Below are 15,451 nucleotides of genomic sequence, written 5' to 3'. Positions count from 1 at the left end.
GGCTGCCTCCCCTACCCAGTGCGGGACAGCACAAAGGACCCCAAGGGAGGGCCCTGGGGGCGGACATCGTCTCCGGTGTCTCCCAGCCATCTGTAGAGTTGGGACACGGGGCCAGAGAGGGTTAATGGTTTGCCCAGGGTGGGCTCCGGGAATCCGCTGGAGGGGCTCAGGGCGCCGGTCTGACGGTGGGGACCCCAGGCGGCCGGTCGGGGAGCTGCGCGTGCACGGCGAGGATCTCGTGTTTACTCGGGGCGCGCGCGCGTCTGGGGCAGAGCGGGCTGAAGACGGGGGTGGAGCCCGGCGCGGCCTCGAGCGGAGGCCGAGGCCCCGCGCCCCGCGAGTGCTCGCTGCCCGGTGCCCGGCGCCCCGCGATGCCGCGCGCTCCCAGGCCCGCCGGGCTTTAGACAAGAAAGCGCTCGAGCTCCCGGCTCCGGAGCCCATCGGGGCCCGGGCGCGCCCCGCTCCTCGGTGGCCCCGCGGCCGCGGTGGGCGGAGCGGAGCGCGGGCGGGGCCCTTGGGGGCGCGGCCCAGGGGCAGGGCGCGCGAGCCCGCAGGCCGCTCCAGAGTCTGGCGAGTCCCCCGGAGCCCCGCTCTCGGTTCTAAGATGACGGCGAGCAAGCGGGTGGCGAAGGTAACCCCTCCCGCGCGGCTCCGCGCGCCTTCCCGGGCCCCCGCTCGTCGCATCCCGCCCTCTGCTCCCCGAGCCCGTTTAGGGGATCCGGGGCCGCTGATCCCTGCGTCCCTACCCCCTCCCCGAGGACCAGTGGGGCTGCGAGAGGGGCTGCGGTTTCGGGGGGTGGGAGGACATGGACGGGGGTGTCGCCGGCTCTCTGAGCTGTGCTGGGGGATGAGCCGCCTCCCCCGAATCGGTTTCAGTTTCATTTCTCCTGCCAGAAACTGTGACAGTTACCTGCGTCCCGGGTGCGGGGCTTCCCCGGGGGCTCAGCTGGGAAAGAGTCCGCCAGCAAAGCGGGAGACCTGGGTTCGACTCCTGGGTTGGGAAGATCCCCTGAAGGAGGGAAAGGCTACCCACTCCAGTCTTCTGGCCTGGAGAATCCCATGGACTGTATAGTCCACGGGGTCGCAAAGAGTCGGACACGACTGAGCGGCTTTCAGTTTTAGGTGCGGGAAGGGTTGGTTGGTTCCTTGGCGTCTTCCTGCAGCCGGGCGCTGTGGTGGCAGGTGCCTGTTAAGCAGAGATAACCAGGGCCCCCGTGCTTTGGTGCCCGCTTTAGAGCCCGGAGAAGGGGGACGTCCCTGGCGGTCCAGTGGTTAGGACTTCCACTGGAGGGGGCACGGCTGGATCCCCAGTCGGGGAACTAAGATCCCTCAGGTCGTGCAGCGACACCTCCGCGACCCGCCCGCCCCCTCCCCCTCCCCGCCGCGCTCAGAAAAAAAAAAAGTCCCAAGAAGTATGGGACGCTGAGTAGGAGTTGAGAGCAAAGTTCTCAGGGTTTTCTCCGGAAGAAAAGCTGCCAGGGCGAACCCAGGAGGTTACCTGGAGTAGATGGTGTGAGTTCATTTGGTCTACAGATGTTGTTGAACGCCTCCCATACGCTGGTTCCTGCTCTAGGAAGTACGGAGGCAGAGAAAATGAAAAAAGTCTATCTTTTTTCTGATCAGGGACACAATTTTGAAGTGAGGTCGGGAAGGATGGTGAGGGAGGGATTTTCCCCAGGAGGTGGGAAAACCCAAGGTGTTTGGGGGACTGGGGTGTGGCTGGGATTGGAGATAGATGGGGAAGGTGGGGGAGTATTCCCTGGTGGCTCAGCTGGTAAAGAATCTCCCTGACGGTGGAGCAATTCTGGGGAGGTGGGTCTGACACCCCTGAGGCTTTGAGTCTCTCAAAAGTGCCCCTCCTGTGTGCAGGCATGAGGAGGGTGAACAGGAGGTGCTACCCTCAGCCTCTGGGAAGAAAATGATCACAGGTTGGGGCACAGAGAAGGCTCAGCCCCAAAGGACTGAACTCTGGAGGTTTGGCAGCGATGAGGCAGAGAGTTTTTCCCACCAAGCAGGAAAGCTGGGAGCCAGCCTGTGTCTCCCCGGCACCATTAAATGGCAGGTAGTTTACAGCGGTCATTTCAGCAACCCTGTGAGATGAGTCCTCTACCCCATTTTACAGATGGGGAAGTTGAGGCTCACAAAGACTAAATTGATTGTCCTGGGTCACCCGGCAGGCAGTGATGGGGCTGGGATTTGAGTCCAGGTTGGTGAGGCTCCAAGCCAGAGGTTCTTTCAGCGGCTTCTCTATTTTCATTTTCTGTTCCTCTGAGTCAGGTGATTTCTAGCAGGCCTTGGGGAACAGCTGTGTCTAACACAGCTGTTGAGACAGCTGTGGGTTTCAACACCTCCAGGCTTTGCAAAAGTCTTGACAGAACTCATGTATGACAGGTAAAGTCCAAGTTCCTTCAGTTTTGGTAAAGTTGGGATAATGTCTCTTCCGGGGCTTTTCTGTGCACTGTGGGGCTTCCTTGTTGCTCAGGAGTCACAGACGATCCTGGAACTGGTAGCAGCAGATGCTTCTAGTTTGGGGTAGCAGATCAACGAGGGATCATAGACTCTGGGCCCTTTGTTGGCATGAACAGAGGTGGAGTGTAGAAGGATAAGAAACAGGGGATAAGGGTGTGCTTATATTTTGGGGCTCAGAGAAAGTATAGCAGGCGCACAGTGTGAAGGGTTCCCCCAGCCGTGGACCGTCTTTGGGGCCCTTTCTCTCTGCCTTTGTTTATACCAGAGTTTCACAACTTTGTCGCCACTGATATTTGACGTTGAGTCATTTTCTGAAGGATGTTATCACACCCCCGGTCTCTACCCACTGGACGGAGCAGCACTCCTCCACATGTGGCAGCCGGAAAGGGGTCTCAGTTCAGTTCAGTTCAGTTCCGTCCCTCAGCCGTGTCCGACCCCATGAATCGCAGCACGCCAGGCCTCCCTGTCCATCACCAGCTCCCAGAATTCACTCAGACTCACATCCATCGAGTCGGTGATGCCATCCAGCCATCTCATCCTCTGTCGTCCCCTTCTCCTCCTGCCCCCAATCCCTCCCAGCATCAGAGTCTTTTCCAATGAGTCAACTCTTCTCATGAGGTGGCCAAAGTACTGGAGTTTCAGCTTTAGTATCTATCATTCCTTCCAAAGAACACCCAGGACCGATCTCCTTTAGAATGGACTGGTTGGATCTCCTTGCAGTCCAAGGGACTCTCAAGAGTCTTCTCCAACACCACAGTTCAAAAGCATCAATTCTTCGGCGCTCAGCTTTCTTCACAATCCAACTCTCACACCCATACATGACCAGAGGAAAAACCATAGCCTTGACTAGACGGACCTTTGTTGGCAAAGTAATGTCTCTGCTTTTGAATATGCTATCTAGGTTGGTCATAACTTTCCTTCCAAGGAGTAAGGAAATCTTTTAATTTCATGGCTGCAATCACCATCTGCAGTGATTTTGGAGCCCCCCAAAATAAAGTCTGACACTGTTTCCACAGTTTCCCCATCAATTTCCCATGAAGTGATGGGACCAGATGCCATGATCTTCGTTTTCTAAATGTTGAGCTTTAAGCCAACTTTTTCACTCTCCTCTTTGACTTTCATCAAGAGGCTCTTTAGTTCCTCTTCACTTTCTGCCATAAGGATGGTGTCATCTGCATATCTGAGGTTATTGATATTTCTCCCGGCAATCTTGATTCCAGCTTGTGCTTCCTCCAGCCCAGCGTTTCTCATGATGCACTCTGCATAGAAGTTAAATAAGCAGGGTGACAATATACAGCCTTGACGTACTCCTTTTCCTATTTGGAACCAGTCTGTTGTTCCATGTCCAGTTCTAACTGTTGCTTCCTGACCTGCATGTAGGTTTCTCAAGAGGCAGGTCAGGTGGTCTGGTATTCCCATCTCTTTCAGAATTTTCCACAGTCTGCTGTGACCCACACAGTCAAAAGCTTTGGCATAGTCAATAAAGCAGAAATAGATGCTTTTCTGGGTCTAGACATTGCCAGAAGTGCTAGGGGCGGGTAGATAAAGGAACACCCCGGTTGAGAACCTCTGGTTTACACCCATTCAGTGTTCCAGAAAAATATGACCTGCCCTTGAATGTCTCTTTTTAAATACATTTATTTATTTTTTGGCTGTGTCATGTGGCTTACAGGATCTTAGTTCCCTCGCCAGGGATCAAACTCTGTGAAGGCGTGGAGTCCTAACCACTGGACAGCCAGAGAATTCCCTAAATGTCTTTTTATCTATTTTTTTTTAAGGTCTATTGCCAAGGGGAGGGGAAGAAGGGAGGGGCAGCGTTGAGTAGGGGGTAAGAGGTACAAACTATTAAGTATAAGATAAGCCACAAGGATATATATACTGTACAATATGGGGAATATAGCCAATATTTTATAATCACTATAGACAGAGTATAACCTTTAGAAATTGTGAATCACTATATCATAACATATAATATTGCCCAGCAACTATACTTCAATTAAAAAAAAACTTCTTTAAAGAAAAGAAAATACATTTTTGAAAAGGTCAGTTGTCCCACGAAAAGAACCCCAAATGGAGAGCGGGAGTCCTTGGTCTAATACTGACACTGAGATGTGCTGCACACTGGGGCGCACATCGCCGAGCACGACAACGTACAGCCGAGTGTTAACGGCTTTGGAAAGTCCCTCAGGGAAGAACTCGGTTTAGCCTAGTGTTTCCCAACGTGCTTGACTGTGGAATCCTTTTCCCGTAACAACTGTGAACTTTGCACGGGACACGCTGTGCACATCTGCTCTAACTGGGCCCTGTGCCCTGGGGCTTCGCCAGCTCTCTGCAGGCGGACTCCTGTTCCTGCTGCAGGGCCCAGCTCAGTGTCACCGCTGTGAGGCTTTCCTGCTCCCCACGCCCTCCCCTCTCCTCTCTTCTCCTTTTGAGAGGGTAACAGGCAGGAAGGCCAGGGGTCTCCAAACGGAGGAAGCAGGCTGCAAGCGTCAGACGTTTTTTTATCGCTCTCTTAAGCGGCAGGAGGAAACAAACAAGTGTGGGATTTTTTTCCCTTCTCTATATTTTTCTCTATATTTTCCATTCTCTAAATTTAAAAGGAGGTTTTTCTTAAAATTCTGTGTTGCTATGACGATCCCTGGCTCCACCTGAAGTTAACTTTTCGCAAACCTTGAGTTTACCAATGCATTTTCTTATGGAAATGTTTGTCTTATGCTATGTTAACGACCTGTGTATTTACCCTGGACTCTGTCTGTCTTCAAGTCGGTTCAGCTTAAGACTCAGAACCGATAAGGGCTCGACAAACCTGTGTGTTTTACTCGTGCATTGTTTTCCTCGTTGATGTTAATGAAACTATATATTTCCTTGGAAACCTGTGTTTCTTCAGCATTCATGTCAATTGCTTTATGGCCCGGGATGACTCACCTGGTGCCAAGGTCATCTCAGAACGCACCTGTGGGTGAGGGGCCTGGTGCCAAGGTCATCTCAGAACGCACCTGTGGGTGAGGGGCCTTGTGCCAAGGTCATCTCAGAACGCACCTGTGGGTGAGGGGCCTGTGCCACTCCGAGGTCTGAGACATCTCCTGTCTCTAGTTAGCGGCCTGCCGATAGAGTGTACCATGCTGTGAAGGCTAGCAGGGCGGCACTCTTTCTGCCCTCTTCCGATGTCTATGTCAGAAGCTTTCTCTTTTCATGCTTTAATAAAACTTTATGACACAAAAGCTCTGAGCAATCAAGCCTCGTCACAGGCCTGGGATTGAACTCGGTCTCCTCCGGAGGCCAAGAATCCCGGCGTCTTTCACGACTCGGCGACCACCTTTCCGTTTCCCCTCCTATTACGCGTCCACACTTTATTCATGGAATCACAGCGTCCAGTGAAGCTCTCGAGGGCGGGCCTGTGCCCTAGTGACCTGTCCGTGGAGGACGCTGTTGGGAGAGCTCAGTGGTGCTCAGGGGACGGGCCGCCTTCCTGGAAGGCAAGTCGTTGCTTGTCCTCTGGTTTCCCTGCTTGCCGTGTGGCGTTCTCCTCTGCTGCCGTCTGCCTGAGCGGTGCCCCCTCCCCAGGCCTGCTCTGGGGCAGTCTGACGGGGACAGGCTGGCGTCTCTGCTGCCCGCCCGCCCTGCCCCGAGCACGGTGAGGGCGTGTGGCCATGCTGCTCGCCAGTGGGTAGAGGGAGGCAGGGCTTCGTGGCTCCCTAGAAGAGAGCCAGAGGACAGACGTGAAGCACCTTGGGTTCTGGAGAAAAGACTCTTCAGAGAGCTGTGATGTTGTTATTTAGTCGCTCAGTCATGCCTGACTCTGCAACCCCGTGGACTGTAACCCACAGGCTCCTCTGTCCATGGGATTCTCCAGGCAAGAATAGTGGAGCGGGTTGCCCTTTCTTTCTCCAGAGGACCTTTCCCACCCAGGGATCGAACTGGGTCCCTTGCATTCCAAGGCTGATTCTTCACTGAGCCACCGGGGAAGCCCCAAGAGGTTTACTCCCAGGTTATAATATCTAGACCTGGTGATCTGCATCATCCTCCACCTGGTACCTACCGAGCTGGAGTGAAGCTAAAATCTGGCGATTCACTAAAGGCCCTGAGCACCGGGCCAGACACACTCTGAGTGCGAAGTGAATGCCGGCTTCTGTCCTGCTTGGAACTGGGGACGGTCTGCTGTGGGGGGCGGTGGGGAGGGTGCCGGAGGAGGGGAGACTCGGCCAGCTGCCCGCTCTGTGCCCCTACAGGAGCTGGAAGACCTGCAGAAGGAGCTTCCCAAGTACCTGCGGAACCTGTGCAGCGAGGAGGACAACGTGCTGGTGTGGCATGCGCTCCTGCTGCCTGTGAGTGTCCGGGGGCCCTGCTGGGGCTGGACCACTTAGGGCAGGGGCCGGGGCAGGGAGGGCTAGACTGGGCGAGGACGTTCCCTGCCTGAGAATCCTTTCTTCTTATTTTTGGCTGCACCGGGTCTTCGTTGCTGCACGCGGGCTCTCTCTAGTTGCGGCTGGGAACCAATCTCTAGTTGGGTGCCGAGGCTTCTCAGTGGGGTGGCTTCTCTCGTTCTGGAGCGCGGGCTCCATGACCGGCACACTGCCTTAGCTGCCCCACAGCGTATGGGATCTTCCTGGGCCAGCGATGAACCTGGGTCCCCTGCACTGGCAGGTGGAGTCCTAGCCACTGGCCCATCAGGGAAGTCATGGAATTCTTTTTTCACTGGAGATGATCATTGGCAGACGGGGGTGTCTCTCTCTACATTGATTGCTTCTGAGGTGCAGGCCAACTGATGAAGAGGCTAAAAGGCTTTTGGACTTAGTTGGAGACCCCTTCTTCAAGCCAGTAGCTACTGAGCTCATCTTGGAAGCTTCAGCAGACAAAGAGCATAAAAAAAAAAAAAAAAAAAAAAGGCTTCCTTGTTGACTTAGTGGTAAAGAATCTGCCTGCCAGTGCAGGAGACATGGGTTCAATCCCCGACTCGGGAAGATCCCACATAGCCGGAGCAACCAAGCCCGTGCACCACTCCATTGAGCCTGTGGTCCAGAGCCTGGGTCCACAATGCCGGAGCCCACCTGCCACGACTGCTGAAACCCGAGTGCCCTAGAGCCCCCCTTTGCTGAGGCCTCACCCTTGGTCTTGCATCTGTGTCCCAGCCCCAGCCTCTGCACGTTATCGAGAACACATTTTCTTTATCTGTCCAGCATTTGCTCAGACATACCCATGACTACCACAGCTTCCTTTCTGCCTTCTGCTCAAGAAGAGGAAATTTCTTAAAACCTTGACTCTTTTTTCAAAAGGTTTATTTATTTGGCTGCACCAGGTCTGAGTTGCGGCCTGTGGGATCCGGCTCCCTGACCAGGGATCGAACGCGGGCCCCCTGCTTTGGGAGCACGGAGTCTTAGCCACCAGGGAGGTTCCACGTATGTCATCCTGACGGTCATCCTCCTGCCTTCTCTGCCACGAAGGTTTTGAAAGGGTTTGGAGCTTTCGCAACAGCCTGGAGGCCCCTGTGCGCTGTACTGGGGTCATCCGAGCCCCGGGGTCCCCCCACTAGGGGTGTGGATCACTGCTCCCATGTGGAACAGTCCAATCGACCGTGCTGAATCCCCATCTGGGCAGTGTTGCTGTGACCCTGGGCAGGTTACTTGTATGCACTGAACTTGTTTCATCTGGAAATCCTGATGCTAATACTATGAGTTCTCAAAATACTTACCCTAATAGCTGACACATATGGAGTGCTCGCCATGTGCCTGGCCATGTTCTAGATCCCTAACGTGAATCAGCGCAGGACTTCCCTGGGGGTCCGGTGGCTAAGACTCTGTGCTCCCAGCGCAGGGCACCTGGGTTCCATCCCTGGTCAGGGAACTAGATTCCACATGTTGCAACTAAGACTCAGTGTAGCAAATACATAAATAAACAGTAAAAAAAAAAAGAAAAAAAAAAGAAAGAAAAGAAAAGAAAAGCTGGTGCACTCTTCATTACCTTAAAAGAAAAGTGAATTGACTCATTTAATTGCCGCCCAAGCCCTGTGGAGAAGGCTGTGACTCTTTCTGTAAGGAGAGCACAGAGACGTTCGGCTGCTCGTCTAAGGTCGCACAGGCATGGGGTTGACAGAGCCACGACTCACACTCCAGCCACGTGGCCCGAAGACCACGTAACCCCTACACCCTGCTGCGTGGGCTAATGCGTGTCAAGCCCTTAGCAGCAGGCAGCACAGAGCGGATGCAGGAAAGCCTTCCAGTTGCTCAAGTCTAGAGGGTCTTCTGCTGGCTCTTGGCAACGCTTAGGCACTCCAGTTCCGAACTGTTGTTTTAAGATGGTAGAATACCCATAACAGTATGTACCCTCTTAACTATTTTTTTTTTTTTTGGCTTTGCTGGGTCTCTGTCGCTGCAAAGGCTTTTCCCTAGGTGCAGTGAGCAGAGGCTACTCTCCAGTTGCAGGCTTCTCGCTGCAGTGGCTCCTCTTGTCATGGAGCACGGCTCTAGGGCGAGAGGGCTTCGGTATTTGCAGCTCCCGGGCTCTAGAGCACAGACTCAGTACTTGTGGCGCACGGGCTTAGTTGACTTCCCTGGTGGCTCAGACGGTAAAACATCTGCCTGCAATTCGGGAGACCCAGGTTCGATCCCTGGGTCGGGAAGATCCTCTGGAGAAGGAAATGGCAACCCACTCCAGTACTCTTGCCTGGAAAATCCCCTGGACAGAGGAGCCTGGCAGGTTACAGTCCATGGGGTCATAGAGTTGAACACGACTGAGCAACTTCACTTTCATGAGCTTAGTCGCTCTAGAACATATGGGATCTTCCTGGACCAGGGATCAAACCCACGTCCCCTGCACTGGCAGGCGGATTCCTAACCACTGGGCCACCAGACACATCCTAGAAAAATGGTCAACAAAGTAAATCCTAAAGGCTTTCATCACAAGGGGACATTTTTTTCCTTATTCTTTCTCTTCATTATTTTATATGAGAAGATGGGTGTCAGCTGAACCTATTGTGGTAATTCACAGCATATGTGAATCCAACCATCAAGCTCAACGCCTTAAGTTTAGTGATGTGTATCAGTTATTTTTCAATGAAACTGGAAAGATGTTAATTACCGATATAATAAAAAGAAGCTAAGGTGGTCCTGAGGATGCCTCCAGTCAAATTGCACCCATTTTTCAAGAGAGGAAACTGAGGCTTAGGGGTGGGAGGCAGCTGGCCCTCAGGCGCACAGCAGAAGCCAGGATCTGACTCGTGTGAATACCAGGCCAGGGCGCTCTGACCCACAGCCCAGTTGCTAAGTGAATGCACGTGCAGTCTGTGTCCGCATTCACGGTCCTTGCTCGGAGTGGAGCAGAGGAAGCCTGGGCCCCTGGGGCAGGGCGGGGAGGGCGGAAACCAGGCCCAGGTCCTGGGGGGAGGAGGGCAGCTGTGCCTCTGCCCAGAGCGTGACCCCTTCTCTCGCACAGGAGAGGCCACCCTACAACCTCAAGGCCTTCAGGCTGTGCATCAGCTTCCCCAGGGAGTACCCGTTCCAGCCCCCGACGGTGAAATTCACCACCAGGATCTACCACCCCAACGTGGACAGGGACGGGAGGGTGTGCCTGCCCATCATCAGCAAGAAGAACTGGAAAGCCAGCACCAGGACCTGCCAAGGTGGGGGGCCCCCCTGGACGGGGCCCTGGACTGAATGGGTCGGAGGGGGAGTCCCGGGACCGCTTTTGTGTCGGTTGCTCCTGTTTACTGTCGCTCAGTCGCTAGGTTACGTCGGAGTCCTTTGTGACCCCAGGGACTGTGCCCCAGGCTCCTCTGTCTGTGGAGTTTCCCAGGCAAGAGACTACTAGGGCTTCCCTGTAGCTCAGACGGTAAAGAATCTGCCCGCGACGCGGGAGACCCGGGTTTGATCCCTGGGTCGGGAAGATCCCCTGGAGAAGGACATGGCCACCCACTCCACTGTGCTTGCCTGGAAAACTCCATGGACGGAGGAGCCTGGTGGGCTACAGTCCGTGGGGCTGCAAAGAGTCAGACGTGACTGAGTGACTGAATTCGTTGAATTCCCTTGTCTAACTCAATGAAACGAAGCCATGCCTTGTGGGGCCACCCAAGACGGAAGGGTCATGGTGGAGAGGGCTGACAGAATGTTGTCCACTGGAGAAGGGAATGGCAAACCACTTCAGTATTCTTGCCTTGAGAACCCCATGAACAGTGTGAAAAGGCAAAATGATAGGATACTGAAAGAGGAACTCCCGAGGTCAGTAGGTGCCCAACGTGCTACTGGAGATCAGTGGAGAAATAACTCCAGAAAGAATGAAGGGATGGAGCCAAAGCAAAAATACCCAGTTGTGGATGTGACTGGTGATGGAGGCAAGGTCCGATGCTGTGAGGACAGCCGAAGGGGCGGGCCTAACAACGATAAATGCATCGCTTCATTAGGCACTCTGACCCTGCACTAAAAGCATCACACGGTATCTTTTTAGTTCACTTTTTTTTTTTTTTTTTACTGAAGTATGGTTAATTTTGAGGGAAGGAAATGGCCACCCACTCCTGTATTCTTGCCTGGAAAACCCCATAGACAGAGGAGCCTGGCAGGCTATATAGTCCATGGGGTCGCAAAGAGTCGGACACGACTGAGCGACTTGGCTTTACTTTTATGGTTCATTTACAATGTTGTGTTAGTTTATGGTCCACAGCAAAGTGATCCGGGTATACACGTGTATATGTATTCTTTTCATACTCTTTTCCACTGCTGTTTATCACAAGGCACTGAGAACAGGTTCCCGGGCTGCACAGCAGGGCCTTGCCGTCTGCGTCTTTTGCGTACGGCAGTCTGTATCTGCTCACCGCAAACTCCCCGCGTAGCCCTCCTCTCCTGCTTTCCCCCAGGTCTGTAAGTCTGCTTCTGTTTTGTAAATGAGTTCACTTGTATGTTTTTACGATTCCACATGTAAGTGATATCATATGGTCTTTGTCCTGCTCTGCCTGACTTCCTTCACTTCCTTTACTTGATACGGAGATCTCCGGGTCTATCCGGACGTTGCTGCAGATGGCCTCTGTTCACTGTTGTTTGTGGCTGAGCAGTATTTCCCTGTACGTGTCTGCCACATCTTCTTTATCCCCTTGTCTGTCGATGGACATTTAGGTTGCACTCGTGTCTCGTCTGTTGTAAATGGTGCTGCTGTGAACGCTGGGGTACACGTAGCTTTTTCAATTAGCGTTTTCTCTGGGTATATGCTCAAGGGTGCGATTGCTGGACCATTCGGCAACTCTACTTTTAGTTTTTGAAGGAACCTCATGCTGTTTTCCAGAGTGGCTTCACCAATTTACCTATCCCACCAACAATGTGGGAGGGTTTTCTCTTCCACCCACCCTCTCCAGCATAAAAATTCACTTTTTTCTTCCGTATGGTATTTTTGGTATACATCCATGGATGGCCAATTGAAATTATAATGGATTAATCATAATTCAGGAATACAAAAATGGAGCTGGGTGGCCCTTGAGGACTTGGTCTCACATACGTCCCTGCACCACTGAGAACCTGAACTTTCTAACCCAGGCAACCAGCCATTTTTAACACACCAACCTCATTCAGTCCTCCTAGAAGCCCCTTGAAATAGTGCTCTCATCGGCCCCATCAGGACACAGGCGTGTGAGAGCTGAGCTCTTACCTGAGCTGGCAGGTGGTAGAGCTGGGATTCGAGGCCTCCCTTGGCCGGCTCTGAACCTCGCGGCTCAGCAGAACTTTCTTCAGTGATGGAGTCGGTACATAGCAGCCGTGTCCAATGCCGCAGACGCTGGCCCCATGTAGGTTTCAAGCACTTGAAGTGTGGCTGTTGTGACCGTGAACTGCTTTGCTAATTGTCGTGAATTTCAATTAATTTAAATCAAGATGACCACACATGGCTGGCAGCTACATGTCGGGCACCGTGGCCCTAGTCTATGGACGTAATCAATATGTGATCAGTCCTGTTTCTGGGGACTTGCCTGGTGGTCCAGTGGCTAAGACTCCACACTCCCAATGCAGGGGGCCTAGATTTGATTCCTGGTCAGGGGACTAGATCCCACAAGCCGCAACTAAAGATCCATAATGAAGACCCAGAAAGGCCAAATAAATGCTTTTTAAAAATATCCCACCTCTGGATCAGCCCAGGAGTTCTTAACCCTGGAAACAAGAGTGCTGGGAAGAGAGGGAGGCGTGGTCCTTGGTGAGCACCAGAGCTCTGCAGAGCGCCCCGAGCCCAGGGCCGCACGCTGGTGTGTGTGCCTACGGGCACGGGGGGAGGGGGACACTGTCTCCGCCCAGTTCCCGAAGTCACCCGTGAAAAATTTCAAGCCACAGGGCAGGAGTGGTTTCCAGTCTTGAGCCTCAGAACCCTTTTTCCCCAAATAAAAAATTTTGGAATCCTATTACTGTCTCCATGGACATGAATTTGAGCAAACTCCAGGAGATAGTGGAAGACAGAGGAGCCTGCGTGCTGCAGTCCTCAGGGTCTCAGAGAGTCAGACGCAACAAAAGCAGAGCGGTTCTGGCTGAAAAGGGAACAGAACCCGGAAACCATGTTGATCTCACCAACCCCCGCGACGGGGGTTGTGACACGGTGTGAAAACCACTGACTGCCATCTGATTTGCTCGTAGAGCCGTCCTCAGGCGTGGGTTGGTGTGGGTTTCAGGGGGATCTGGGAGTGGGCAGCATCGCTTCCTTCCCAGGAGTTTTTTCTCTCCCTCCTGATGTCCTGATCCGACTTTTCTCCCCAGTCTTGGAGGCCCTCAACATGCTGGTGAATCAACCGGAGCCGGGACAGCCCGTTCGGCTGGAGCTCGCGGAGCAGCTGACACAGGACCCAGAGCTGTTTGACCAGATGGCCCAAGAGTTCACCCTCCAGTTTGGAGTGGACCGGCCCTCCTAACCCAGCTTCTGAGCCGCCTGCTTTCTGTGTGACGGATGGACGCCCCTCGTGGATGGGGGACCAGAGCCTCTTTGCGATTTTGCACTTGCTCATGTCTTCCAAGATTTCCTTCTTAGGTTGCGTGTGTGTGTACGGGGAGGGGACTGCCATTATGAGTGTGGACCCACTGGCCACAGATGTGCTTTCCCCAGCCCCTTTCTCTGCCCCGGAGCCAGAGGCATTTACGTTTGCAGACTCAAAATCCAGCTCTCCAGTGCTCCGTGATGGGGGTTCCTGGTCCCACCGGTTGGTCCATCTTAGAGACTCAGGCCACCTTCCCGGCCAGATGAGCAGCCAACCCGAATCCCCACCCCCCACAGAGCCCTGCTTGGGGGGCAGCAGATAGGAGGGGGCCGGGGGAGGAGGGACTCTTACCACTAAGTACTCTGGGGATGGAGTGGTTGAATCGTAGACTTGTATAGATTTAGGTGCAAAACCTTTCCGTTTCCACTGATGAATCATAAAGTGAAGAATCTCCTCTCCACCCCAGAAATCTGACTGTACGGTCTTTCGCTTTGTTTTTTTTGGCCGAGCTGGTATCGTCACTGCTGGCTTTCCTGTAGTCTCGGCAAGGGGGAGCAACACGCTAGTTGCAGTTCCTGGAGTCTCGGCAAGGGGGAGCTCCTCGCTCGTTGCAGCCCCCGGCGTCCCATCGCACGTCCGCTCTTGCCGAGAGCGGACTCCAGGACGCAGTAGCTGCAGTTCGTGGGCTGGGTAGTTGTCGCACGTGGGCTTAGTTGCTCTGCGGCCTGTGGAATCTTCCCCGATGAGGGATGGAACTGGCGTCCCTTGCACTGCAAGGTGGAATCTTAACCACTGGGCCACCAGGGGAGCCCTGACTACATGGTTTTTAACCCACTGCTGTCCCGTTCGGAGGCCGGTTCCTAGCGTCAGCTTTATGCACGGAGGGGTTTCCCTTCCAGCTTGAGTCCAGGGGGAGCCAAGGAGACCGTGCGTTTGCTCAGCTGTTAAGCACAAGGGTCCACCTGAGCGTTCACTGAGGGGGCAAGTGGTTCATCAGGAGGAGGCTTGTTTAGCTGCAGTCGAATGAAAGATGCCTGCTTCCCCATCAACGGAGGGCTCGCAGGGCACGGAGCCTTGTGTGACCCCAAGCGCTGTGGGGAAAGCTGGCTGTGAGGGACCCGGCCACCCTCAGCCAGAGGGGTCGTCGACCCACCCACAGGAATAACGCCCCCGTTTTATACAGGAGGCAGCCAAGGCTAACCGAGCACTCCAGTGGGTTGCCACGTCCACTCCGCTGACCCGGGCAGAGTCCACACCTCTGGCCACAGTGCCGAGCTGGCGGGCTTTCATTTCTGTGTTTTTCCTGAGCTGTTCTCATCAGCGCATATGCTCCCAATGGCTGATAAAGCCAGACAGGACTGTTAGCAGGACATTAGGGTCAGCTCCGGGCTTCCTTGGTGGCTCAGCGGTAAAGAATCTGCCTGCAAGACAGGAGATTCCCCCTGGAGGAGGGCATGGTGACCCATTCCAGTATCCTTGCCTGGAGAATCCCATGGACAGAGGAGCCTGGCGGGCTGCAGTCCACGGGATCGCACCGAGTCGGACACGACAGAAATAGGCAGCTGCAGCAGTGTACTCAGCTCTAGGGCTCATCTCTAGTGAGCAGCAGAAAAACGGAAACAAAACCTCAGCCAGAGTTCAGGGATTACCTCAGCACAAAGGAGGAGCTTCTGGAGGAGCTTCTAAAACCACTGGCCTTTTTTTTTTTTCATTTTTTTGGCCGCACCACACAGCATGCAGGATCTTAGTCCCCTGACTTGGGATCGAACGCATGCCCCCTGCAGTAGAAGTGTGGGTTCTTAACTACTGGACTGCCAGGGAAATCCCCAAACCACTGGCTTTTCAGAGACAGAACATGGAGTATCTTAGAGTCAAAGAAATCACCTCCGGGTCCCACGAGCCTAGTTTGAGTGAGAGTTCTAGAGAATCTTCTATTCCAGTCCCTGTCCTGGAATTCCCTAATCTAGAAGTGTGGAAAGAGGGGAAAAGATGTGGGAAAGTGCCACCCGTGGCTGGAAACGTGAGGATGCCGTCACCTTGGCCACTGCTTAGAGA

General features: G+C 53.9%; 1 protein-coding gene across 1 annotated transcript; it reads left to right on the top strand.

Annotated features, from left to right (window-relative positions):
* The first annotated feature begins 314 nt into the window (after positions 1-314).
* Positions 315-13,870, top strand: UBE2L6 (ubiquitin conjugating enzyme E2 L6). Its single transcript, XM_019975635.2, has 4 exons — positions 315-631; positions 6,699-6,794; positions 9,898-10,084; positions 13,182-13,870. Exons 1-4 carry the CDS (start codon positions 605-607, stop codon positions 13,331-13,333), a joined length of 462 nt encoding a protein of 153 aa, XP_019831194.1. The 5' UTR covers positions 315-604; the 3' UTR covers positions 13,334-13,870.
* The last annotated feature ends 1,581 nt before the right edge of the window (positions 13,871-15,451 follow it).

This window comes from Bos indicus, chromosome 15 (genome assembly GCF_029378745.1).
Source record: "Bos indicus isolate NIAB-ARS_2022 breed Sahiwal x Tharparkar chromosome 15, NIAB-ARS_B.indTharparkar_mat_pri_1.0, whole genome shotgun sequence".
NCBI lineage: Eukaryota > Metazoa > Chordata > Mammalia > Artiodactyla > Bovidae > Bos > Bos indicus.
Note: the sequence above shows the minus strand (reverse complement) of the source record. Positions and strands in the feature narration are given on the sequence as shown.

What these genes read in the sequence shown, in the direction of transcription:
- UBE2L6 (XM_019975635.2), top strand. Translation starts at nt 605, where the DNA reads ATGACGGCGAGCAAGCGGGTGGCGAAG. An exon ending in CGAGCAAGCGGGTGGCGAAG is followed by an intron (nt 632 to 6,698) that starts GTAACCCCTCCC and finishes GTGCCCCTACAG; the next exon opens with GAGCTGGAAGACCTGCAGAA. An exon ending in GGCATGCGCTCCTGCTGCCT is followed by an intron (nt 6,795 to 9,897) that starts GTGAGTGTCCGG and finishes TCTCTCGCACAG; the next exon opens with GAGAGGCCACCCTACAACCT.